This window comes from Macaca thibetana, chromosome 2, assembly GCF_024542745.1.
Source record: "Macaca thibetana thibetana isolate TM-01 chromosome 2, ASM2454274v1, whole genome shotgun sequence".
NCBI lineage: Eukaryota > Metazoa > Chordata > Mammalia > Primates > Cercopithecidae > Macaca > Macaca thibetana.
In genome coordinates, this window is record NC_065579.1 from 1806451 (window position 1) to 1833598 (window position 27148).

The following is a 27148-nucleotide window of genomic DNA, read 5'->3' on the forward strand; positions in this document are numbered from 1 at the left end:
GCAGTTCTCTCAGCTACCACTCACACACCCCAACCTTTCCAACTACATTGCAGTTCTCTCAGCTACCACTCACACACCCCAACCTTTCCAACTATGTTGCAATTCTCTCAGCTATCACCCACACACCCCAACCTTCCAACTAGGTTGCAATTCTCTCAGCTACCACCCACACACCCCACCCTTCCAACTACATTGCAATTCTCTTAGCTACTACCCACACACCCCAACCTTCCAACTAGATTGCTGCCCCTGGCCTCTTTTTTTTTTTTTTTTTTTTGAGACGGAGTTTCACTCTGTCGCCCAGGTTGAAGTGCAGTGGCGCAGTCTTGGCTTGCTGCAACCTCCGCCTCCCGAATTCAAGTGCTTCTCCTGCCTCAGCCTCCTGAGTAGCTGGGATTACAGGGGCGCACCACAATGCCCGGTTAATTTTGTAGTTTTAGTAGAGATGGGGTTTCACCATGTTGGTCAGGCTGGTCTCGAGCTCCTGACTTCAGATGATCCGCTCGCCTCAGCCTCCCAAAGTGCTGGGATTACAGGCGTGAGCCACCGCACCTGGCCCTAGGCTGTCTTACATAGAAATTCTAGAACCCCACTGATTAACTTGGCAGTGCTAGTGTAGGCCTGTCCAGACGCAGTGTCAGGAAGATAGTGACACAGCTTGCTTACTTGTGCCAGCTGGGATCCAGAGGCAGGTAACCCCGTCTGGCTTCTCAACTTGACCTCTTCTTTTTTTTTGCCTCCAATTTGCTGCTCTTTCCCGCTTCCATTCTACCTGTCAGCTCCTCTCATAGGTAGAAATGTGGAAAATGTAAAATATGTTAGTCCGTGCATCAATAGCATACCCCAAAAGGGGGGTTGGGTGTGGTATCTCATGCCTGTAATCTCAGCACTTTGGGAGACCAAAGCAGGTGGATTACCTGAGCTCAGGAGTTTGAGACCAGCCTGGCCAACATGGTGAAACTCCATTTCTACTAAAAATACAAAAATTAGCTGGGCGTGGTGGTGTGTGCCTGTAGTCCCAGCTATTTGGGAGGCTGAGGCAGGAGAATCCCTTGAACCTGGGAGGTGGAAGTTGCAATGAGCTGAGATTGTGCCACTGCACTCCAGCCTGGGCAACAGAGTGAGACTCTGCCTCAAAAAACAAAACAAAACAAAAAACAAAAGCATCCAAGCATGCCCCAAAGGCTAAAATGTTTTTTTAAGTTTATTATTTATTTATTTTTGAGACAAGGTGTTGCTCTGTCACCCAGGCTGGAGTGCAATGACTCAATCTCAGTTCCCTGCAGCCTCCACTTCCCAGGCTCAAGCGATCCTCCCACCTCAGCCTCCCTCGTAGCTGAGACCGCAGGTGCACACCGTCACATCCAGCTAATTTTTTTGTATTTTTTGCAGAGATGAGGTCTCACTTTTTGCCCAGGCTGGTCTTGAACTCCTGGACTCACCTGATCCTCCTGCCTCAACCTCCCGAAGTGCTGGGACTGCAGGCATTAGCCACTGCAGCTGGCCCTGAAAAGATGTGCATCTCTTTATCATACAGGCTATCAGCGCCAAAGTATAATTTTCAAAATTCAAAAAAAAAATCCCCATATAAATAGAAAATGAATCCGTGTTTAAGACTTATTAACCCATTGGTGAAGCAGACCAGTAAGATGTAAAGCTAGTTCAAAGAGTATTTACAGGCATTCACAAAGGGAAGTTAAAATAAGACTGTTAGTTCAGATATAAAAGTGGTTAATGGACTGGACACAGTGGCTCACAACTGTAATCTTTTGGGAGGCAGAGGCGGGCGGATTACTTCAGGTTAGGAGCTCGAGACCAGGCTGGCCAACGTAGTGAAATCCCGTCTGTACTAAAAATACAAAAATTAGCGGTCGTGGTGGTGCACACTTGTAATCCCAGCTACTTGGGAGGCTGAGGCGGGAGGATCGCTTGAGTCCAGGAGGCAGAGGCTGCAGTGAGCTGGCATCCAGCCACTGCACTGTATTCTGGGCAACGGAGTGAGACGCTGTCTCAAGGGGGAAATGCCCTCTAGTGAAATGAACTATAACTTTCACAGTTATCTTTTTTACTGGGCAGAAATCTTCAAGTTAATATGTAGCTGCACCATGTCTGGGCTCTAATCAAATAGTCAACAGCAAAGTCAAACAGTTCCATTGTTCTAGAAAATTAAATAACCCTTGTGCAAGCTTTTAAATAATGCCCCGGTATGACACTGAAAAGACAAGTGGCCCTGATTTTTGCCTTATTGTAAGTTTTGGATAGTTTGGGAGAGTTAACACAAGTTTATGTATTCTTCAACCTCTTACCTTCTTCTATTAGTCTTTCTCTGTTTTGGAGTGTGTTAGTACTTCTCAAATTAAACAGTGGATATGAAAAACATAAAACGTAAATCTCTCAAAACTTCTTTTGTTACTAGTTGACAATTCTAATTTCAGGGTGGCGAGAAAAAAGGAAAAGTAAAGGAAGAGATTAAAAGTTTTGAGTTAGGCTGGGCGCGGTGGCTCATGCCGGTAATCCCAGCACTTTGGGAGGCCGAGGAGGGCAGATCACGCGGTCAAGATGTCAAGACCATCCTAACCAGCCAGTTTTTTGTATTTTTGGTAGAGATGGGGTTTCTCCATGGTGGTCAGGCTGGTCTCCAGCTCCTGACCACAGGTGATCCCCTCGCCTCAGCCTCCCAAAGTGCTGGGATTACAGGCATGAGCCACTGCGCCCAGCCTAACCTTCCTAATCTTTTATCACTTCTCTCCTCTGTATTTTTTTTTTTCCTAAACATCTACTATAATTCCATCTTTTTACATTTTCTTCTTCAAATTGTTGGTGCAGTTGCCAAAACTGTAGTAAGCATTTTGTACCCACCCAAGTGACATTAGGATCTGGCTGATTTTATTCTCCCTTTTGCCGCTCATCAATGTTTCCAGGATCTTTCAACATCTAAGCTGTTGCTCCTTGAGACTCCTTGATTTCACAAGACTCTATAACTTTCTTGATTTCCTGTACTTCCGTCTCTATCTTTCTTGGTTTGGAACGTGCAGAGGCCGGATCTCATTAGCACCAGGGCTTATAAACTTCCGAGATCTCTTAACTCAGCATTCCCCTTCTCTGACCCAATTGCTTTATCTGTTTTCTCCCAAGCAAACCTGACACAACTTGCTAAATCTGTCCTGGTGCAATGAGTCAGTCCCTATCATTTTACTCACTGCCTCCTGGCTCCACAGGACTCTATTCAGCTTTAGATTCCAAGGTCCACTGCTTTGCGCTGCCCTTGCCAGTTTCCTGGCCTTCCTCAATCCCTTATGCCTGCTCTGTCCACTGTATCAGTTTCTTCCCAGAGGTCTCCGGGCCTATTCTTGAGACACAGTTGGTTCATATTGTGTCCAGAGATGGAAGAGGCTAATGGAAAAGGCTTATTCTCTTGTTAACGGAATTTTTTGCTACAAGAAACAGAAAAATACCAATTTAAATTGTTTTTTTATTTATTTGTTTATTTATTTATTTATTGGGACGTTCTTGCTCTGTCTCCACGCTGGAGTGCAATGGCGCGATCTGGGATCACTGCGACTCCACCGCCCAGGTTCAAGTGATTCTCCTGCCTCAGTCTCCTGAGTAGGTGGGACTACAGGCATGCTCCAATATGCCCAGCCAATTTTTGTATTTTTAGTAGAGACGGGGTTTCACCACGTTGGCCAAGCTGGTCTCGAACTCTTGACCTAAGGTGATCCGCCTGCCTTGGCCTCCCAAAGTGCTGGGATTACAGGTGTGAGCCACTGTGTCTGGCCTAAATTGGTTTTTAAAATGTGAAATTTGACGGGTTGCAATGGCTCACGCCTGTAATCCCAGCACTTTGGGAGGCCGAGGTGGGCAGATCACAAGGTCAGGAGTTCCAGACCAACCAGGCCAACATAGTGAAATCCCGTCTCTACTAAAAATACAAAATTTCCGGGTGTGGCGGTGGGTGCCTATAATTCCAGCTACTTGGGAGGCTGAGGCAGGAGAATTGCTTGAACCCGGGAGGCGGAGGTTGCAGTGAGCTGAGATTGTACTACTGCACTTCAGCCTGGGCAACAGAGCAAGACTCTGTCTCAATCAGTCAATCAATCAAATGGGAAATTTGTTATTTCATATTACAAGGTAGGACAGCCTCCATGTGCAGTGTATCAGGGCTCTGTATCCTTCTTTCTGTGATTCTCTTTGTTCTGCCCTCATTAATAATGACTGTCATCCTCAGCTGGCAACAAAACGACCACAGTATTTCCCGATACCACATTCAGACACAATCACGTCTAGAGAAGAGGGGCCTTTTCTTTTCTCTCACAAATACAGAACACCTTTCTACCATTGATCTCAGCCAGAAGGCAGAGAAGAAATCTAGAACATCTTTCTCACAAGTCCTTGTAGACGCTTTCACATCTCATTGGTCAGAACCAGGTAATGGGTCCATCTCTGAACAAATCATAGACAATGGAATGGGATCACTGGTATTTATGATTCTTTTTTTTTTTTTTTTTTTTTTTTGAGACGGAGTCTCGCACTGTGTCACCCAGGCTGGAGTGCAGTGGTGCGATCTCGGCTCACTGCAAGCTCCGCCTCCCAGGTTCACGCCATTCTCCTGCCTCAGCCTCCGAGTAGCTGGGACTACAGGCGCCCGCTACCACGCCCGGCTAGTTTTTTTTGTATTTTTAGTAGAGACGGGGTTTCACCATGTTAGCCGGGATGGTCTTGATCTCCTGACCTCATGATCCACCCGTCTTGGCCTCCCAAAGTGCTGGGATTACAGGCTTGAGCCACCGCGCCCGGCCTATGATTCATTTTTAAATTTTATTCTTTATTTCTTTTTTTTTGAGACAGAGTTTCACTCTTGTTGCCCAGGCTGGAGTGCAATGGCACGATCTCGGCTCACTGCATCCTCCGTCTCCTGGGTTCAAGTGATTCTCCTGCCTCAGCTTCCCGAGTATCTGGGATTACAGGCACCTGCCACCATGCCCGGCTAATTTTGTATTTTTAGTAGAGACGGGGTTTCTCCATGTTGGCCAGGCTGGTCTCGAACTCCCAGCCTCAGGTGATCTGCCCACCTCAGCCTCCCAAAGTGCTAGGATTATAAGCGTGAGCCACGGCACCCGGCCTATTGTTTCTTTTAGAGACAGGGTCATTCTGTCACCCAGGCTGGAGTACAGTGGCATCATCATAGCTCACTGCGGCCTTGAACTCCTGGCTCAAGCAATTCCTCCTTCCCCAGCCTCCCAAGTAGTTGGAACTACAGGTGTGCACTATCATGCCTGGCTAATTTTTTAAAATTTCTGTAGAGATGGATGGGGGGCACCCTCACTATGTTGCCCAGGCTGGTCTTGAACTCCAGGTCCTCAAGCAATCCTCTCCCCTCGGTTTCTCAAAGTGCTGGGATTACAGGCATGAGCATACTACACCCAGAGATTTATTTAGATCAGTCAGGATTTGCCTCTGGATCTGGGACTTGTGTGAGAGGCTTATATTTGAACAACAAAATTGGATTTCTGCAGGCAATAAAGGCGATTAAGGATGTTGAGTAGGTAATCAGCAGTATCTGCTATAGTGTGAAATGGTGGACCATTGAGAGGAAGACTTCATAAATACTTTTGAGCTTGAAGGTCGCTAATTTAACCATTAACGGTCTCTTGTAAATGTGACCATGGGAAGTTCTTTTGTTAGTTTGTCAGTTGTTTTTTCAGGGGAGATGGTGAGGATGGGGGAGATTCTCTTTAATTTGTAACTCCTGGCCAGGTGCGGTGGCTCATGCCTGGAATCCCAGCCCTTTGGGAGGCCGAGGCCGGCAGATCACAAGGTCAGGAGTTTGAGATCAGCCTGACTAGTATGGTGAAACCACGTCTCTATTAAAAATACAAAATTAACTGGGCGCAGTGGTTCATGCCTGGAATCCCAGCACTTTGGGAGGCCCAGGCAGGTGAATCACTTGAGGTTAGGAGTTCGATATTAGCCTGACCAACATGGTGAAACCACATCTCTACTAAAAATACAAAAATTAGCCAGGCGTGGTGGCGGGTCCCTGTAATCAATTCCAGCTACTCAGGAGGCTGAGGCCGGAGAATCACTGAACCTGGGAGGTGGAGGTTGCAATGAGCCAAGATCTCACCACTGTACTCCAGCCTGGGTGACAAAGTTAGATTCCATCTCAAAAAAAAAATTGTAACTCCTGGATTATCCATTTTTGTTTGACACCCCCAGAATATACTTTCTCCATCTATGTTGAACATATCCAATCTTAGCCTTCCATCTGAAAAAAGGTCCTCTACTCACCTGCTCTTTTCATCCTAACTACTCCCTCTCTCCTATGCTTCTTCCCGTCTCGCTCTAATCCCATGGCTCTGGTTGCACCATTTAGGGGAAAACAGAAATCGTTTAACCTCAACCAGCTCTTCGCATCATAAACTGGCCTGACCATAACTACATCAGTCTTTTGTCTTGTTCTTCCTTCTCCTTGAAAGCTGTCTGTTTCCAGACATCCTGGGGAGTTTCCACAGAGTAAATACTCAAAAGTGTTTACTGAATAAATGCATTTATTCTGTCCCTTCTCCAGCCTTTTTCAACCTCCACCTTTGTGTGGGCGCAAGGAAGTTTTACATGTATCTTTGGTCCCCCTTGCTCAGTCTTAAAACAACGGTCTGCAGACATTTGTTTCCTATTTTTTAACAGCTTTATCGAGACATAATTTATATAGCTCAATATATGCCATAACATTTACCTGTTTTTAAGTGCACAAATCAATTACAGTTAATTTATAGAACTGTGAAAACAAGACACAATCCAGTTTTAAAGTGTTTGCATCAACTCCCAAAATATCATCTCCCATCCCCACCTGCAGTCAGTTCCCATTCTCAGCCCCAGGCAGCCATAATCAGTTCCCATCCTCAGCCCCAGGCAGCCGTAATCAATTCCCAGCCTCAGCCCCAGGCAGCCGTAATCAATTCCCAGCCTCAGCCCCAGGCAGCCGTAATCAATTCCCAGCCTCAGCCCCAGGCAGCCGTAATCAATTCCCAGCCTCAGCCCCAGGCAGCCGTAATCAATTCCCAGCCTCAGCCCCAGGCAGCCGTAATCAATTCCCAGCCTCAGCCCCAGGCAGCCGTAATCAATTCCCAGCCTCAGCCCCAGGCAGCCGTCATCTTCTTTCTGTCTCTATAGAGCTGCCTTAAAAAAAAAAAAATAATAATAATAATAATTCATGGCCGGGCGCGGTGGCTCACGCCTGTAATCCCAGCACTTTGGGAGGCCGAGGCAGGCGGATCACGAGGTCAGGAGATCGAGACCATCCTGGCTAACACGGTGAAACCCCGTCTCTACTAAAATACAAAAAACTAGCCGGGCGTGGTGGCGGCGCCTGTGGTCCCAGCTACTCGGGAGGCTGAGGCAGGAGAATGGCGGGAACCCGGGAGGCGGAGCTTGCAGTGAGCCCAAATCGCGCCACCGCGCTCCAGCCTGGGCGGCAGAGCGAGACTCGTCTCAAAAAGAAAAAACAAAACGCGAATTGGGAAGTGTGCTGCAGATGATAATGACATCATTAAAAGGTAACTATTTGATGCATGTGGGAATTTAGTATATGAGAAAGATGATATTTCAAATCAATAATCTTGACAGGGCGCGGTGGCTGCCCTTTGGGAGGCCCAGGCCGAGGCGGGTGAATCACCTGAGGTCAGGAGTTTGAGACCAGCCTGGCCAACATGGCGAAACCGTCTCTACCAAAAATACAGGCGTGGTGGCGGCGCCTGTAGTCCCAGCTACTGGAGAGGCTGAGGCAGGAGAATCGCTTGAACCTGGGAGGCAGAGCTTGCAGTGAGCCGAGATAGTGTCACTACACTCCAGCCTGGGCAACAGAGTGAGTCTCCATCTCAAAAAAAAAAAAAAATCTTGTGGGGAATTTTTTTTTTTTTTTTTTTTTGAGACTGAGTCTCGCTCTGTCTCCCAGGCTGGAGTGCAGTGGCCGGATCTCAGCTCACTGCAAGCTCCGCCTCCCGGGTTCACGCCATTCTCCTGCCTCAGCCTCCCGAGTAGCTGGGACTACAGGCGCCCGCCACCTCGCCCGGCTAGTTTTTTGTATTTTTTAGTAGAGACGGGGTTTCACTGGGTTAGCCAGGATGGTCTCGATCTCCTGACCTCGTGATCCGCCCGTCTCGGCCTCCCAAAGTGCTGGGATTACAGGCTTGAGCCATCGCGCCCGGCCTGGGGAATGTTTTTCTACATATGACAAAAGGTGCAGATGTGTAGAGAAAAATATTCATACATTTTACCACATTAAAACATTCTACCTGGAAAAAATATCAAACTTTTTAAAATGACAAGGTGGAAATATTTGCAACTTATATCATAGACTAAGGACTAATTTCCTTAATAAACAACTTTAATAAACCTGTAAGGAAACGACCAGCAACCCACCAAAAAAATGAACAAAGTACTTAAGTTATTTAATAAAAAATGGCTCTTGGCTGTGTGTGGTGGCTCACGCCTGTAATCCCAGCAATTTGGGAGTCCAAGGTGGGCAGATCATGAGGTCAAGAGATCGAGACCATCCTGGCCAACCAACATGATGAAGCCCCGTCTCTACTAAAAATACAAAAATTAGCCTGGCATGGTGGTGTATGCCTGTAGTCCCAGCGACTCAGGCAGCTGAGGTGGGAGAATTGCTTGAATCCAGGGGGTGGAGGTTGCAGGGAGCTGAGATTGTGCCACTGCACTCCGGCCTGGCGACAGAGACTCAGTCTTTAAAAAAAAAAAAAGGCTCTTAAATGTATGATACTCGGACCCCCTCAAAATAAGAGAAATGCAAATCAAAACTATGGGATACCACTTTTATATTACAAAATTGGCAAAACTTGAAAAGTTTGTAACATTCTCCATTGATGAGTATATGGGGGAAATGGGGGTACTCAAATGTATTGCTGATAGTTTAAGTTGGTACAACCTTCATAGTAAGTACTACTCATTGGTAAAACGCACTCCAACCTCATCTCCTACCGTTTCTTCTCTTGCACAATTTGTATTAGCCACATTGGCCTCCTGCTCCTCCTCAAACATGCAAGGCACACTCCAGCCCCAGGGTAGTGCACTTACCTTTCCCTGCTAATCCTGAAATGCATACCAATTTTCCCTTACCTCCTTCAGGCCTTTGCTCATCACATGATCTAAAACAGTGGCTCCCATCCCCTCTATCATTCTCCTTTTCACCCTGTTTTCTTTTGAGCACTTATCATCTGATGACACTATTCTATGCATTTATGTCTCTGCTCCCCAACTGTAAACCCAGGACTTTGTTGTATATACTGCTGTAACCCAAACTCCAGAACAGTACAGGCTTAGAATGTAGTAGGTGCTCATTATCTACAAATATTTAATGAATGAATGGATGAACGTCCATTGAAGACAACTTAGCATCTATTAAAACTTAGAATGCACATACTTAGTAATTCCCCTTTAGGCATTTATCTAATAGATATCCTTGCATATGTGCAAAACAGAGAATGTACAAGGTTATTTCCTGTAGCACTGTTTGTAGTCATGAAAGGAGAAAACAACCTGAGGACAATTTTTTTTTTGGGGGGGGGATGGGATTTCACTCTTGTTGCTCAGGATGGAGTGAAATGGTGTGACCTTGGCTCACTGCAACCTCCACCTCCCGGGTTCAAGTGATTCTCCTGCCTCAGCCTCCCGAGTAGCTGGGATTACAGGCATGCACCACCACACCTGGCTAATTTTGCATTTTTAGTAGAGATGGGGTTTCTCCATGTTGGTCAGGCTGGTCTCGAACTCCTGACCTCAGGTGATCCGCCCGCCTTGGCCTCCCAAAGTCCTGGGATTATAGGTGTGAGCCACCGCGCCCAGCAACCCAAGGACAAATTTTAAAATAAGTTACCTATAGCCAGGCGCAGTGGCTCGTCTGTAATCCTAGCACTTTGGTAGGCTGAGGCGGATCACTTGAGCCCAGGAGCTCGAGACCAGCCTGGGCAACATGGTGAAACCCTGTCTCTACAAAAAATACAGAAATTAGCCAGGTGTGGTGACAGGCACCTGTATTCTCAGCTACTTGGGAGGCTGAGGGGGGAGACTCACTTGAGCCCAGGAGGTTGAAGCTGTGGTGAGCCGTGATCATGCCACTGCACTCCAGCCTGGGTGAGAGTGAGACCCTGTCTCAAATAAAAAATAAACTACCTATATCTATACAACAGAATAAAGGAATACTATGTAGATATGGAAAAATCTCTAATTCAGAAAATTATTTGGCTCCCTTTGGCTACTATATGTATGAGATCTGACTATTTCAAAACTCTGGTGATATCACAAGAATGAGCTCCCTTTTAATGAAGCGCTTACTGGTAAGGAGAGTGGAAGTGAACAGGTAGAAACAGTGAGTAATTATTTTCAGTTTTATTTAATAAACATCAATTTCCTTGTAGAAAACAGAATTTCTACCAATTATACAATACTGTAATAAGGATAAACGTATCAAATCACAGACGTTGTTAAACGAAGATGCCCTCTTGCAGATCCAGTCATGAACAGACCTAAACTGGCAGTGCCTATTGTTCATTTATTATGGGTGGATTTCCCATTTTACAAACAAACCTTTTATTTAAGGGAAGAGGTTCAGCGTTTCACAATGTCTTTAATATATAATTTCCTGATACCAGAGGGGCAGAATTCCCCTCTGTCCATCAAGTGACATCTGCTTGCAGCTGTAGGGAATTTTGCAGGGCACGCTTTTCCAGAGATAAATACATATAAAGATATAACACATACGAGGTAATGCCCTGGTAACCATATATGCCCCCCAATCTTGTCAAACTATAATTTGCTTATCGTTCCTCAAAAAAAATTGTTTCTTGTCCCTTTACTACTTCCCCTCTCCTTCTTTTCAGTTGCTCTTATTAGGAATCCACATAAGCATATACCTAAATGCTACTATGTCAAGGGCCAGGCCAACTCCTATCTCTTTACTAAAGGACAAAGCCTTCCCTTACTATTCTACTCTATAGTAATATACGCTCTGGCCTTCTTTAGCCTTTATCATGCATTTGGCTCTAATGTTTTTGTTGCTTAATACTGCTAATTAGTTTTTCACAAGTTTTGACATCTTCAGTTAGATTGTAAGCTCCTTTTTTTTTTTTTTTGAGACAGAGTTTTGCTCGTCGCCCAGGCTGGAGTAGAATGGCGCGATCTCGGCTCACTGCAACCTCCGCCTCCTGGGTTCAAGCGATTCTCCTGCCTCAGCATCCCGAGTAGCTGGGATTACAGGCACCCGCCACCACGCCTGGCTAATTTTTGTATTTTTAGTAGAGACGAGGTTTCACCATGTCGGCCAGGCTGGTCTTGAACTCCTGACCTTAGGTGATCCACCCGCCTCAGCCTCCCAAAGTGCTGGGATTACAGGTGTGAGCCACCACACCCGGCATGATTGTAAACTCCTTAAAGGCAGATTCCTTTATTCTATTTTTCACACATTCCTCCTGCACCTACCTAGTAGATGCTGTAAATGTCCTGGTTTTGAAAAGTAACATGGTCAATCCCCTATAACCCCACATATGTATTTAGTATTCTTTAAAGCTTTTTCCAGAACCAGTCTGGTAATAAACATGGATGTTCTGCTGGCCCGATGCATGTTTTGAGGGTTTGGTATCATAACTCATCGGCTGACTCTGACACGGATGTTCTGCTGGCCTGATGCATGTTTTGAGTGGTTGGTGTCAGAACTCATCGGTTGACTCTGTGTCCCAGCCACAGGACTGCAGTTGATCGTCCTGTGGGAATTCAACCTCAATGTCATAAACAAAATTTGGATCATCCTTCTTCTTCTGATTTTTCTCAAAAAGTTCATCCATGATGCTCTTCCTTTTGGCAAGCTCCTTGTCATCTAGTTTGTTCAGGTCTTCCTCAGGATCAATGGTTGTTTCCCTTCGAATTTGTTCCATTGTTTCTGCCAAACTCTGCCCTGACAAGTAACCTCGTAAAAAACTGAATAGCTTCTCTAGCTGCCTCAGGGATACTTGTTCTAGGTAACTCTTGTGTCGAGGATTATTCTTTAATTGTTCAGCAGCTCTGGTGCAATCTGGGAGAGAGAAGAAAACTATATACCACATACATCATATATGCCACAAACTACTGCAACAGCCAAAATAGAACAAAAACTCTGAACCCTGAAAGCATTATCTCCATATAGTCAAGTAGCTAAATGGCTTGATTGAAATGAATTATTTTGTAGAACTATTCTTTTTTTTTTTTTTTTTTGAGACGGAGTCTCGCTCTGTCGCCCAGGCTGGAGTGCAGTGGCGCAATCTCCACTCACTGCAAGCTCTGCCTACCGGGTTCACGCCATTCTTCTGCCTCAGCCTCCCGTGTAGCTGGGACTACAGGCACCCGCCACCACGCCTGGCTAATTTTTTGTATTTTCAGTAGAGACGGGGTTTCACTGTGTTAGCCAGGATGGTCTCGATCTCCTGACCTCGTGATCCGCCCGTCTAGGCCTCCCAAAGTGCTGGGATTACAGGCGTGAGCCACTGTGCCCGGCCGAACTATTCTTTTATATTGAGCTTTCAGTGTGGTGGGAGAAGGAGAGATATAGTTTCGACTTCTTTAACTTAAAAATCACTTTGTAGAGATATTAAACACTTTCAACTGGAGAATATGTCTGAGAAGAAAAGTGATATTATAGCTTTTAGATAGCAGTAGTGGTATTAATAAAATATTAAGACTACAAATAAAAAACATTTGGAAGGAGAGAAGGGAATTAATATTATTGCATAATGCTATATCATTTAACCTAGGTAGCAATCCCAAAAAGATTATTAATTATCAAACTGGAAAAAAAATTCCCTTTTATAGATTAGGAAACTGAAGCTCATTGACACTAAGTAATTCATCCAGTGTCACACATCCAATCCCTGACAGAGTCATGATGTGAACCTGTATTTAGAGAATATTTAAGACAGGAGGCAAGATAAGACAAAAGTTACCTGAAAACTTGGAAAAGTTTCGAACTGGCATAATGCGCTGGCGAATTTTCCCCTTGACTTCACTCTCATAGATTAAGACAATAGCTGGAGGCTGAACCCTAATCCCACATTTCTTGGCAGTGCACATCATTCCCACGTACATGTCAGGGTAAGTCAGAGGAAATCTGATGGAAATGTTGCATAATGACTTCCTGCTACAGGGAAAAAACAACTAGGTGTTGGATAAATGTCATTCATTCCCTTCGCCCCTTTGCCCCAGAAGATCCGATTCTAGTCTAGCTCTGGCCACAGATGCTCAGCCTGTGAAGCTCAATATTTTTTTAAAATTAAAATGTAGAATCTTCATGAATTTGTGTGTCATCCTTGCGCAGGGGCCATGCTAATCTTCTCTGTATCATCCCAATTGTGGTGTATGTGTGCTGAAGCGACCACAAAGAGAGCTTCCTATTTTGAGAGCTGCCCTGAAGGTTCAGTTTGGTACTGGGTTAGTTTCAATCTGTTGGATCCCTAAGGCTCTCTGGTGTTCTCAAGGATATAGACTTGTTCATATGTGAATCTGGGGATGCAATCCAGTGTGAACCTCTTAGTGTACTGCACTCTTACTGAAGATTGAATATGAACCCCTAAGTCAGTCCAATAGCTGACCTATAGGGTCTTTACTATTTATCAATTAAAAAAGGGCATATCAAGCATCCTCGGTATCAAGGTACTATGAGTTTTTTAACCTTAATCATTTTGTCCTGAGAGGTTCACCAGTCCAGAGCTGTCTCCTTTGTACTTTCCCAATTATTTTACTAGAGTTTTTCGTTATTATTTATTTAATCATCTATCTTCCCTTCTAGTCAATATGGTATATGAGGGTGGGGGCATATTCATTTTTCACCACAATATCTCAGCATAATACCTGGAAAGTAGTAGGCATTCCATACATTGTTTAATGCTATGAATTAAAATGATGGTACCTGTACATTTTCGTAAGCACTTACAGTCTAGAAGCCTGATCAAAAAGCAGACCTGATACAGAATCATCTTCTTCATATACAAGTCAGTAACATCTGCACGGCTTTTATTTTGGCCTACGTGTCTCACTATATGATATTCTTCTAGCTACAAGAAGCACAGCTATTAGTAGATGAATACTTACTATTCTCTCTTCCTTTCCCCACCCTCAATGCCCAAATAATACACTTAATCTCCTAAGCAGTGCTTTAGATGTGACTATGACATTCTCAGAAAGATTTGTAAATGTTAAGAAACATTGAGGTAAAGTGGCATAGGGTATGATATTTTCGTGAACTCAGTTCTGCTGAAGAATCACTATTAGGAACATACTTTTAATAAAATACTTAGCAGTGATTATACACCTTCATTGTAGAATACTGGGGGCAAAGGAGAGGGGAAACATATAGAAAATAATCACCCTTAATTGTGTCCAGTCTTTTTTCTAGGCATATAGTTTAAGTATGTTTCACACATGGTCGTACAAGCTATTTCCTGAAGTTCAAATTTAACAACATATGTTATTATTTTGTCATTAAATGTTTTACTACAATGTAACATTTTATACGACTGCTAAGTATTGTATTTTATGGATGTACTAAAATCATATTATTCACACTTATTGTTGGACATGAGAATTTTTACTCTTAGAAAATTAATCACGTATAAGCCCAGGCACAGTGGCTCACCCCAGTCAGCACTTTGGGAGGCTGAGGTGGGCAGATCACTTGAGGTCAGGAGTTCAAGACCAGCCTGGCCAACATGGTGAAACCACGTCCCTACTAAAAATCCAAAAATTAGCTGGGCATAGTGGCAGGTGCCTGTCATCCCAGCTACTTGAGAGGCCGAGGCAGGAGACTCACTTGAACCTGGGAGGTGGAGGTCACAGTGAGCCGAGACGGTACCACTGCATTCCAGCCTGCGTGACAGAGCAAGATTCCATCTCAAAAAGATGGAGGCAGGCATGGTGGCTCAGGCCTGTAATCCCAACACTTTGGGAGGCCAAGGAGGGAAGATCCCTTGAGGCCAGGAGTTTGAGACCAGCCTGGGCAACACAGTGAGACCATGACCATGTCTCTACAAAAAATTTAAAAATTGGCCAGGCATGGCAGCATGCACCTGTAGTCCCAGATACTCCAAAGGCCAAGGTGGGAGAATCGCTTGAACCCAGGAGTTTGAGGCTGCAGTGAGTTGAGATGGTGCCACTGCACAACAGCCTCTCCAAAGCGTGATAAGCCTATTCTTTAAAAAAAAAAAAAACTTTAAAAAATTACTGTGCTCTACCTCTAATCTGATGCAATGATCCCACACCATTTTCTCCTTCTTTTCCTTCTCTTTTCCTTTTTTTTTTTTGTTTTTCTTTTTTTTTTTTTTTTTGAGATGGAGTCTCGCTCTGTCGCCCAGGCTGGAGTGCAGTGGCGCGATCTCGGCTCACTGCAAGCTCCGCCTCCCGGGATCACGCCATTCTCCTGCCTCAGCCTCCCGAGTAGCTGGGACTACAGGCGGCGCCCACAACCGCGCCCGGCTAATTTTTTGTATTTTTAGTAGAGACGGGGTTTCACCGTGTTAACCAGGATGGTCTCGATCTCCTGACCTTGTGATCCGCCCGTCTAGGCCTCCCAAAGTGCTGGGATTACAGGCGTGAGCCACCGCGCCCGGCTTTTTTTTGTTTTTCAACGAATACTACTCCCAATTCACCTAACTAAAATTTGATGTTAGTAAACTAGAACCTACTGGGCACAATATAAACTACACACACTGACGCAATGGCTGTACTCCTCAAAAATGTATGCAGTTGGTGTTCAAATAATGTAGTTTTTTTTACTAGACTCTTTTTAAAATTTAACTTTAATTTTTGTTGAAGTAATGTTTGTATTTGGAATATAAAATAATTCTATAAGGCTTATAACAACAAACTATAGTCCTTGGCCCTACTCCTCTTCATACGGAGCCGGATTGAATTTTAAAAAGCATGCCTTCCAAAATTTCTCTCTCCATTTCTTAAGAAACATGCTTATACTACCATTTTCAGTTTTTATTTTTTTGAAACAAGTCTCGCTCTGTCGCCCAGGCTGCAGTGCAGTGGTGTGATCTCGGCTCACTGCAACCTCCACCTCCCGGGTTCAAGCGATTCTCGTGCCTCAGCCTCCCAAGTAGCTGGAATTACAGGTGCCTACCACCACGCCCAGCTAATTGTATTTTCAGTAGCGACGGGGTTTCGCCATGTTGGCCAGGCTAGTCTCGAACTCCTGACCTCAGGTGATTCGCCCAAAGTGCTGGGACTATAGGCGTGAGCCACCTTGCCCGGCTATTTTCAGTTTTGGATAGTATCTTTTGACATACATTGTTTCCCCTTTGAGACACCAGCTCTAGAGCCCTCTATTCCACTCCAAGCCGCCTGTGCTCTCTTGGCCTGCTTACAGATTCCACTCTGTTCAGGAAGAAGGAGGCCACGTTTATACAATTATTCTTCCTGGACACGAATACTCCTCTCTCCAGAGATCAGGAACTGCCTACAATCTTGTTAGGAAGCCCCACAGCACCTAAGGGTACGGATGTCGCCAAACGGTAGACGATTCTCTCCCTACTCACGTCTCCACTAGTGCAAGGCTGGCTTTCTTACCCTTAGAGAAATACAGAAATGACATCTTCTGCAGGCCAACGTCTAAACACCCAGGAGTGGGTTTTTCCACCCAACCGCAGCGCACGGAAAGCACCTAAGCCGACTTTGAGGCCGGGCGGAGCCTGGCGCTGCAGGAAGAGGCCACAGCCACAGCCCTACTGACGAGCCCGAGGGGTGAACTCCCCGGCCGGAGGCCCGAACCCTCCAACACCGGGAAGCGGAGGTGGGGCCGGCCGGGGGCACGGTCCACCGGCTCCCACCTCGGCGTGCAGGGATTCCGGGGGGCGCTGGCCGAGCCGTTTCCACAGCAACAGGCCGGGCGCGCGTCCCCGCGCGTGCGCAGCTCCTCGCCCGCCCCCGGGTGGGCGGAGAGGGGAACGGCGGGGCCGGGACGGCCGCCTCACGCCGCGCGGGAACCTGTGGGGGCCGGGGCTACAGGCCGCGGGGAACCGCGGGCGCCAGGGGCGCACCCAGCCCTCTGTCCCGGCCGGTAAATCTGGGGCAGCGCGCCGTAGGAGCTGCGGGCAGCCAGGCCCCTTCCTGCGTCCGCACCTGGCCCCGCGCGCCCCTCTCGGGCGTCCGGCCTCCGGCGTCCTGGCGGTTCGGGTGGCGGCGGTTCGGGCGGTCGCCTGGCTGCTCCTCGGGGCGGCGACCGGGCTCACGCGCGGGTCCCCCGCGGTCCTCGGCGCCGCGCGCTCTGACGCGGGTAAGGGGCGGGGCTGCGGAATGCGGGCGGGGCTTGGGGGCCGGAGCGTGGGGAGCGGTCGCGGCTCCCCGGCCTCTCCGCGGGTTGCGGGGATGTGGGGACCCGGCGCGGGACTTAGATCAGCAGGGCCAGCCGGAGGAGGTCAAACGCTAGAGCCGCGTGCCCTCCTCCCGCCCCCGGCGCTCCCGTGCGCTTTGCTCTGCGGCGGATCCCGGGTCTCCGGAGAGAGGGGCTCGGGCCCTGCGGTTCCCAGGCTGGACTGGCCGCCCTGTCACTAAGGTCCTGAGAAGGAAAGTCAGCCGTCAGGCGTCTTGGGACGCTCTTGGGTTGCACGAAGCTTCTGATCACCAAGGGGCCAGCAAGGCCTTAGCGCCCTGTGAGGCCTGAGAATGCCTAAACCGAATATAGGACTGCGTGCAAACTGCTAGTTGTTCGTGCAAGTAGTAGTTGGCAAACTGCTTGTACTACTGAGGCAGGCAAGTGCGGGAATAATTACAATAAAGTGGTAAGGTTTGACGGGAGGAAAGCACAAACCCGGCAAGTTTCTCCATCTGTAAAATGAGGATGTTTCTGTCATCCTTGGTACCATTTAGATCCATTTAGTATGTGTCAATCAGTGCATTTCTGCTTGTGTGTTTACATACTGGGTTTTCAAGTTTATCTAAACAAAGGATTATGAGGCCAAGAATTTCTTTTTTTTTTTTTTTTGAGATGGAGTCTCACTTGCCCAGGCTGGAGTGCAATGGCGCGATCTCGGCTCACTGCAACCTCCGCCTCCCAAGTTCAAGCAATTCTTCTGCCTCAACCTCGCAAGTAGCTGGGATTATTACAGGCGCCCGCCACCATGCCCAGCTAATTTTTTGTATTTTTAGTAGAGACGGGGTTTTGCCATATTGGTCAGGCTGGTCTTGAACTCCTGACCTCAGGTGGTCCACCCTCCTCAGCCTCCCAAAGTGCCGGGATTACAGGCGTGAACCACCATGCCCGGCCAGAAGAATTTTTAAACAGTTGGATTTGGTCATCTCTAGAGGCTTCCAGCATTGGCATTTTATAATTAAAAAGGGGTCAAAATTAGCCGGGCCTGATGGCGTGGGCCTGTAATCCCAGCTACTCGGGAGGCTAAGGCAGGAGAATCGCTTGAACTAGGGAGACCAAGGTTGCAGTGAGCTGAGATCGCGCCGTTGCACTCCAGTCTGGGTGACAGAAGGAGACTCTGTCTCAAAAAGAAAAAAAGTAAAAAGGAGTCAATTGGCCGGGTGCGGTGGCTCAAGCCTGTAATCCCAGCACTTTGGGAGGCCGAGACGGGTGGATCACGAGGTCAGGAGATCGAGACCATCCTGGCTAACACGGTGAAAACCCATCTCTACTAAAAAATACAAAAAACTAGCCGGGCGAGGCGGCGGGCGCCTGTAGTCCCAGCTACTCGGGAGGCTGAGGCAGGAGAATGGCGTGAACCCGGGAGAAGGAGCTTGCAGTGAGCTGAGATCGGGCCACTGCACTCCAGCCTGGGCCACAGAGTGAGACTCCGTCTCAAAAAAAAAAAAAAGTCAATTTCCAGAGCCAGTTCACCACAACCAAAGTAATATTTAAGAGGAAAAATGTTGAAGGTAAATTCATATCCAACAAATTCTTTTTAAAAGTGGTACTTTTGCCTTTAAAGTCATAATATTCTAGTATTTGCTATACTATTTGTAAATTAGCCTTTCTCTGGTCCCAGTGATCAACTGCTGTCTGGTGTACATACCGATAGAATTTAAACCTGTTAATAATTTTTCTTCTAATTTAATTTATAGTTGGATAGTAGCCCTCACTTCCCACCCTACCCCTGTTAAAATTAAACATGATGAAGAAAAATCTGGATTTGTGCTGGGTACGGCGACTCACACCTGAAATTCTAACACATTGGGAGGCTGAGGTGGGAGGATTGCTTGAGGCCAAGAGTTCAAGACCAGCCCGGAAAACATAGCAAGACCCTGTCTCTACAAAAAAATGTAAAAGTAGCCAGGTGTGGTGGCGTGGGCCTGTAATCCTAGCTACTTGGGAGGCTGACGTAGGAGGATTGCTTGAGCCCAGAGGTTCAAGGCTGCAGTGAGCTGTGATCATGCCACTGCACTCCAGCTTGTGTGACAGAGTAAGGCCCTGTCTCTCTTTTTTTTTTTTTTTGAGACGGAGTCTCGCTCTGTCACCAGGCTGGAGTGCGGTGGCGTGATATCGGCTCATTACAACCTCCACCTCCCAGGTTCACGCGATTCTTCTGCCTCAGCCTTCCAAGTAGCTGGGACTACAGGTGCACACCACCACACCTGGCTAATTTTTTGTATTTTGGTAAAGACAGAGTTTCACCATGTTGGCCAGCATGGTCTCAAACTCTTGACCTTGTGATCTGTCCGCCTCGCCCTCCCAGAGTGCTGGGATTGCAGGCATAAGTCACGACGCCTGGGCTTTTTGTTCTTTTTTTTTAAGAGGTAGAGCCTTGGCTGGGTGCTGTTGCCCACGCCTGTAATCCTGGCATTTGGGAGGCCGAGGCGGGCAGATCACCAGGTCAAGAGATCGAGACCAGCCTGGCTAACACGGTGAAACCCCATCTCTACTAAAAATACAAGAATTAGCTGGGCGTGATGGTGGGTGCCCGTAGTCCCAGCTACTCCGGAGGCTGAGGCAGGAGAATCACTTGAACCCGGGAGGCAGAGGTTACAGTGAGCCGAGATCGTGCCACTGCACTGCAGCCTGGCGACAAAGTGAGACTCCGTCTCAAAAAAATAAATAAATAAATAAAAATAAAAAAAGAACAAATAAAAATCTGGATTAGTATAAGATACATATGGGATTTGGGGATTTGTTTATTTGGGAAAAGATCATATGCTTCTCCAAAGCAAATACAATTTCTTTTTTGAGGGTTGGAGGTTTTCCAGTGAAATGTAACTAGACAAATTCTAAAAGAGCTGTAACACTAAAATCTCTTTCAATTTTAGTGTTGAAAGTGGAAGTATTTTAGGCTTTAAAAGTCAGGCATACCTTTCTTCTATTCGGTCAGGTAGTTAGTTGTATGACCCAGGGCCATTTACTAATGCTTTAGAAGTTCAAGTTTCCTCCTGCAAACAAATGGCAGTAATTTTGCTTATTTTGCTATAGATTGTGAAAGTTAAAACACATACGAAAGCATCAAGTAGAGGATCTCTAGCACGTTAGATGTTATTTTAAAAATGTTATTTTTTTCTATTCTTTTCTCATTACTTCAGATAGTTTCACCTTCGCATCGTTTTTCTTAATATATCTTTTCAGAAATACATCGAATGGATTCAGCAATATGCAACGATAATAACAGGATTATGCAAATAATATATAGTAATATATAGTTTTCTGTGTGTGTGTGTGTGTTTTGTTGGTTTGGTTTTGTTTTGTTTTGAGACAAGGTCTGGCTTTGTCACCCAGGCTGGAGTGAAGTGGTACAGTCTCTGCTCACTGCAGCCTCCCTCTGCCTCCTGGCCTTAAGCCATCCTCCCACCTAAGCCTCCTAAGTAGCTAATTTTTGTATTTTTCTTAATGGAGATGGAGTCTTGCTATGTTGTCCAGGCTTGTGTGTTTTTAAAATGTTCTTCCCACAGATTTACAGCTTTTAAAATGGGACAAAGTTCCATAGCAAATGCCTGGCAGAGTTGCTGGTCAATAGTAACTGAATTTTGAGTTTTAAGATGCTTACATTGAGTAATAGTTTTCTTTTTTTGTGTTTAGAGACAAGGTCTCTCTCTGTCACCCAGGCTTGAGTGCAGTGGTGTAATCGTAGCTCACTGCAGTCCCCATCCCGTGGGTTCAAGCAATCCTCCCACCTCAGGTGCAAGCTGGCACACCTGTCTCTGAGTAACAGCTTGAATGTCTGGAGTCTGGATGAAGTCAGTGTACTGAGATTTCTGGTTATTCTAAGTTTACAGTGGAACCCATTGAAGCTTTAAGTGCCTCCAGCTTTCTTTCTTTCTTTTTTTTTTTTTTTTTAAACCTTCCAGCATCTCCACAAGGCATAAATGTACCATTTTCCTGGTTTCGTAGGCATGGATGTTAGAGTATAGAAGTTGCCAGTATGTATCTATCTGATAACACAGTTTCGGTGAACTAGGGCCAAAATGGAGATTTCCTGGCTCTTTAGCCGTCCTGTTCCTTTTTGGCATCTTGGGATCACCTGAATAAAGTAATATTAATAACAAACACTTATATAGAACACTTAATATGTATTCTTACTGCTGTTCTAAGTGCTTCTACATATATATTAAATTCTTATGACAGCTAGTAGAGAGATAAACTATCTTGCCCAAAGTTGACACGGCTATTAAGTTGCAGACTGGGATTTGAAATCAGGCAATCTAACTTCAGAGTCATTGTTCTTAACCACAGTGCTATATTGCAAGTATATATATCTCAAATTGCTTAAATTTTAGAAGTTTTTTTTTAGGTTGGTTAGATTTTCTAGGCAAGTAAAGCCTACTAAAATAACTCTTTTCTAATTACTTAAATATTATTTTATTCAGTGCTTTTATTTTTTTTAAAAATATCTTTTGGCTCTTATAGGCACAAGGGCCATGTGTTCTGAAATTATTTTGAGGCAAGAAGTTTTGAAAGATGGTTTCCACAGGTAAGTTGCCCATTGATTTCTATTTCTATTAAAATAATGTCTCATATAATTGAGAGCAAAAAATTGATGGTTGAAATATGTATAAGTTGAAAAATCAGGCCGGATGCGGTGGCTCTCATCTGTAATCCCAACACTTTGGGAGGCGGAGGTGGGCAGATCACAAGGTCAGGAGTTCGAGACCAGCCTGGCCAACATAGTGAAACCCTGTCTCTACTAAAAATACAAAAATTAGTTGGGCATGGTGGTGCACACACCTGTAGTCCCAGCTACTCCGGAGGCTGAGGCAGGAGAATCGCTTGAACCCAGGAGGTGGAGGTTGTGGTGAACTGAAATCATGCCACTGTACTCCATCCTGGGCAACAGAGCAAGACTCTGTCTCAAAAAGAAAAGAGAAAAATCACTTGCTTCCTCACAGTTACTCAGTGATGGCATATGTGGTTCACACTTTGAAATAATGATTAATTGAGTGGAGCAAAGAAGAAAACAAATATGTATTGTTTACCACGTACAATTGTCCCTTGGTATCTGAGGGGATTGGTTCCTCCTGGACCTCCCCCGAGGACACCAAAATCCTCAGATGCTTAAGTACCCTATATCAAATAGCATAGTATTTGTTTTTTTTTTTTTTTTTTTGAGACGGAGTCTCGCTCTGTCGCCCAGGCTGGAGTGCAGTGGCCGGATCTCAGCTCACTGCAAGCTCCGCCTCCCGGGTTCCCGCCATTCTCCTGCCTCAGCCTCCCGAGTAGCTGGGACTACAGGCGCGCGCCACCTCGCCCGGCTAGTTTTTTGTATTTTTTAGTAGAGACAGGGTTTCACGGTGTTAGCCAGGATGGTCTCGATCTCCTGACCTCGTGATCCACCCGTCTCGGCCTCCCAAAGTGCTGGGATTACAGGCTTGAGCCACCGCACCCGGCCTCAAATAGCATAGTATTTATATAGAACCTATACACACTGTCTCATATACAGTATATTTTTATATATACAACCAGTGTCTATATATACAATATTCCATTTAATCTTCACAATGGCATGAGATAGATGATTTTTTCTTATTTTTCAGATGAGGGAAGTAGAGCTCAAAGAATTTAAATAATTTGGTAGAAATTAGGGTGATAGAGCTCTGACTCAGATTTAGTACTAGTATACTTCAAAGCCATCTCAAGTACTATGATACACTACTCTAAGTCACTATTTCTTACTACTGTTGATTCTAAATGACCAAGCTGTTTCCAAAACAGAAACTTATCTTCAAAAGATGAATATTTGCCTATATTGAAGATCTTTAAAAGTCTGGCAAAAGGGTGTGGAAACCATTTCTCAAGAAAACTTCCCCAAACTGAAGCTTCTCAAGGTGATTATTTTGAAATGATTCTCAGATACTTGATATATAAATTCTGATTCATTTATTTTTTTTTAAATTTTTTTTATGCCGGGTGCAGTGGCTCACACCTGTAATCCCAGCACTTTGGGAGGCCGAGGCCGGCAGATCACGAGATCGGGAGTTCAAGACCAACCTGGCCAACATGGTGAAACCCCATCTCTACTAAAAATACAAAACATTAGCCAAGTGTGGTGGCAGGCGCCTGTAATCCCAGCTACTCAGGAGGCTGAGGCAGGAGAATCACTTGAACCTGGGAGGCAGAGGTTGCCGTGAGCCGAGATTGTGCCACTGCACAGAGTGAGACTCTGTCTCAAAAAAAAAAAAAGGGGGAAGGGTATAGTTATTTCACCATGAAGTATATTTGTGTTAGGTTTTTTGTAGATAGCTTTTTATGAGTTGAGGACTTTCTCTTAAGTTTCTGGTTTCCTGAGAGGTTTTTTTTTTTTTTTCCCCATGATTGGGTGTTAAATTTTGTCAGATACTTTTTCTTCCTCTGTTTTGAGAGGATCATACAATTCTTATATTTTATTCTGTTAATATGATGAAGTACATTGATGTTTCCAATAGTGAACCTACTCCTTGGTCATGCGATGTTATCTTCTTGAAATAGATCTGGATTTGTTTTGCTAATAACTTGCTAGGTATTTTCACTTGTATGTTCACGAAGGCTATTGGCCCATGACTCTGTTGTGATGCCTTATTCTGGTTTCGCTGTCAGGGCATTGCTGGCCTTATTGATTGGGAAACATTTTCTTCTTCTCTAGTTTCTGCTTGTGTAGCATTGGTATTATTTATTCCTTTAATGTTTAATAGAATTTAACAATGACTATGTGAAGCTCTGTTTTTGGATGTGTATGCTACATTTAGGATTGTTCTTGATGCTCTTGATATGTTCTTGATGAACTGGATGAGTTGACCCCTTTATCTTTGTGTAATGTCTTTCTTTACGACTGACAATATTTCTTGTTCTGGAGTCTCCTTATTCTACTATTAATATAGCCATCCCATATTTATTATTAATATTTGCATATCTTTTTTATCCTTTTACTTGTATCGTCTTTATCGTCAGTGTGTTTTCTGTAGATAGCATATAGTTAAGGGTGGCCTTTTTTTTCTTTCCAAATCCCAAGAGCCTGTGAAAGGAGTTGCTGTTTTATCCATCTGTCAGTCTCTGCATTCTAACTGGAGTGATTAGACCATTTATTTTTAATGTAAATATTAATATGGTTGGTTTGGTTTAAATATATCTAGCTACTTTTTTTTCTATTTGTTTTTCTCTTTGTTGCATCTAGTCTTCTTTTTTTCTTGCCTTATTTTGGATACATTGAGTATTTATTAAGCATTCTGTTTTATCTCAAGTGTTGCCTAATTAGCCATCTCTCTCTGGTTTTAATTTGCTGCTTTAGGGTTTACAATGTGCAATCATTACCTATCACAGTCTACCTTCAAATAATTTTATTCCATGTCACAGATACTGTTTTATCAGGACAGTTTCATCTCCTTCTCTTTTCTATGCTGTTGTTATCACATATTTTACTTTATTTTTTACTTGCGTTATGAGCCCCACAATATATTGTTATTGGTTTTTCTTTAAGCAGTCACTTTTTACATTATTTATTTTAATTGTGATAAAATACCCATAACATAAAATTGACAATTTTAACTTTTTTTATTTTTTATTTTATTTATTTATTTATTTATTTATTTATTTATTTATTTATTTTTTGAGACGGAGTCTTGCTCTGTGCCCCAGGCTGGAGGCAGTGGCGCGATCTCGGCTCACTGCAAGCTCCGCCTCCCGGGTTTACGCCATTCTCCTGCCTCAGCCTCCCGAGTAGCTGGGACTACAGGCGCCGCCACCACGCCCGGCTAATATTTTGTATTTTTAGTAGAGACGGGGTTTCACTGTGGTCTCGATCTCCTGACCTTGTGATCCGCCCGCCTCGGCCTCCCAAAGTGTTGGGATTACAGGCTTGAGCCACCGCGCCCGGCCTAGATTTATGTTTCTATCTAGTATCATTTACTATCTGTCATTTCTTGCAGTGACAAATTCTCTTAGTTTTGTTTGTCTGAATCTTTATTTTGCCTTTATTTTTGGAAGATTTTCCTCCTGGATATAAAATTCTAGATTGACAGCCGCTTTTCTTTTACTACTTTAAATAAGTTGCTCCAGTATCTTCTAGCTTATTCTTATCTTTGTTAATCTCTACATAATTATTGATAACTTTTAAGATTGTTTCCCATTGACTGGATAATAATATGCCTTGATGTGATTTTCTTTGTATTTATCCTGCTTGGAGTTGGTTGGGCTTCTTGGATTTGTAGACTTATAATTTTTATGAAATTCAGAAAGTGTTCAGCCATTATATCTTCATTTTTTTTTCTGTTACATTCTCTTCTCTATTTTAGGAACTCCAAATATATGTATACTAGACTACTTGATATTGTTTAAAGGCCTTGGAGGCTGTTCTTTTTTTCTCCCTGGTCTTTTTTCTTCTCTGTGCTTCAGCGTGGATAGTTTCTGTTGCTCTGTCTCCAAGTCACTGGTCTTTTCTTCTTCAGCATCTAATGGCTTTTAATTACGTCTGAGTAAGTTTTTATTTCAGAAATTATATTCTTCATCTCTTGAAGTTGCATTTAGCTTTTTAAAAAAATATATCTTCTCTCTCTCTCTTTTTTTTTTTTTTTGAGATAGGGTCTTGTCTCTGTCCCCCAAGCTGGAACATAGTGGTGCTATCAGAGCTCACTGCAGCCTTGACCTCCTGGGCTCAAAAGATTCTCCTACCACACCCTCCCTTATAGTTGGGACTATAGGCACACATCACCACGCCTGGCTAATTTTTAAATTTTTTTTAGTGACGGGTCTCTCCATACTGCTTAGGCTGGTCTCAAACTCCTGGCTTCAAACAATCCTCCTGCATCAGCTTCCCAAAGTGCTGGGATTACAGGCATGAGCCACCATCCCCAGCCTATTTTTTTCTTTTTTCTTTTTTTTAGATGGGGATTTGCTCTGTCACCCAGGCTGGAGTACAGGGCCATGATCTTGGTTCACTGCACCCTCCACCTCCCAGGCTCAAGAGATTCTCCTGCCTCAGCCTCCTGAGTAGCTGGACCACAGGCATGTGCCACCATGCCCGGCTAATTTTTGTATTTTTGGTAGAGACCGAGTCTCGCCATGTTACCCAGGCTGGTCTCGAACTCCTGAGATCAGGCAGTACACCTGCCTCAGCCTTCCAAAGTGCTAGGATTATAGGCATGAACCACCATGCCTGCCTTGTGGCCTATTTTTTTCTATGTAAATATCCAGTTGTTTCAGTACCATTTGTTGAAAAGACTATCCTTTCCCCATTAAATTACGTTGGTACCTTTATTGAAAATTGTGTGAGTGTTACTGGATTCCATTCCTTTCCATTGATCTTTGTCTATTTTTACAATAATGCTATAGTGGCTTATGACATGAATTATGAAAGATCTAATGGATGATTCTGACATGTTATTTTTATTTATTTATTTTTTTGAGACGGAGTCTAGCTCTGTTGCCCAGGCTGGAGTGCAATGGCCAGATCTCAGCTCACTGCAAGCCCCGCCTCCCGGGTTCACGCCATTCTCCCGCCTCAGCCTCCCGAGTAGCTGGGAGTACAGGCGCCCGCCACCTCGCCCGGCTAATTTTTTTTGTATTTTAGTAGAGACGGGGTTTCACCGTGTTAGCCAGGATGGTCTCGATCTCCTGAACTCGTGATCCGCCCGTCTCGGCCTCCCAAAGTGCTGGGATTACAGGCTTGAGCCACCGCGCCCGGCCTTCATTTGACTTTATAATCTACTTTTG

The 27148-nt window shown here is 44.8% G+C and overlaps 2 protein-coding genes, 2 long non-coding RNA genes, 1 other non-coding gene and 1 pseudogene across 9 annotated transcripts in view; 2 read left to right on the top strand and 4 right to left on the bottom strand.

The window, feature by feature from the left end:
• Positions 1 to 27148, bottom strand: part of LOC126948015 (uncharacterized) — a 340440-nt gene that overhangs the window by 226480 nt on the left and 86812 nt on the right. The gene's annotated exons all lie outside the window — the stretch shown is intronic.
• The window catches only part of LOC126948014 (uncharacterized), a 198653-nt gene that overhangs the window by 30655 nt on the left and 140850 nt on the right, over positions 1 to 27148 (top strand). The gene's annotated exons all lie outside the window — the stretch shown is intronic.
• The window catches only part of PIGX (phosphatidylinositol glycan anchor biosynthesis class X), a 34462-nt gene continuing 14677 nt past the window's right edge, over positions 7364 to 27148 (top strand). The window contains exons 1-2 of one of the 3 annotated variants that reach the window (XM_050779217.1): positions 7364 to 7556; positions 21878 to 21941. In XM_050779217.1, coding sequence (XP_050635174.1) covers positions 7535 to 7556; positions 21878 to 21941 — 86 coding nt within the window. In that variant the 5' untranslated portion in view covers positions 7364 to 7534. Of the gene's footprint in view, positions 7557 to 16811; positions 16835 to 16970; positions 17318 to 21877; positions 21942 to 27148 lie in introns of those variants that run through there. The other 2 variants (XM_050779218.1, XM_050779219.1) reach the window with 2 other exon arrangements.
• Positions 11265 to 17304, bottom strand: CEP19 (centrosomal protein 19). Of its 3 annotated transcripts, none has more exons than XM_050779230.1 (3): positions 17164 to 17304; positions 12990 to 13183; positions 11265 to 12085 (listed from the first exon to the last, which is right to left on the bottom strand). In XM_050779230.1, exons 2-3 carry the CDS (start codon positions 13129 to 13131, stop codon positions 11724 to 11726), a joined length of 504 nt encoding a protein of 167 aa, XP_050635187.1. In that variant the 5' UTR covers positions 13132 to 13183; positions 17164 to 17304; the 3' UTR covers positions 11265 to 11723. The 3 variants fall into 3 exon arrangements, with proteins under 3 accessions (XP_050635187.1, XP_050635188.1, XP_050635186.1); XM_050779229.1 differs by lacking the exon at positions 17164 to 17304 and adding an exon at positions 16612 to 16752 and having other exon boundaries at positions 11285 to 12085; XM_050779231.1 differs by lacking the exons at positions 12990 to 13183; positions 17164 to 17304 and adding an exon at positions 16612 to 16746 and having other exon boundaries at positions 11284 to 12085.
• Positions 13316 to 13421, bottom strand: LOC126949405 (U6 spliceosomal RNA). Its single transcript, XR_007723711.1, has one exon. It is a non-coding gene; the product is annotated as a U6 spliceosomal RNA (small nuclear RNA).
• Positions 20234 to 20270, bottom strand: LOC126949491 (uncharacterized; annotated as a pseudogene).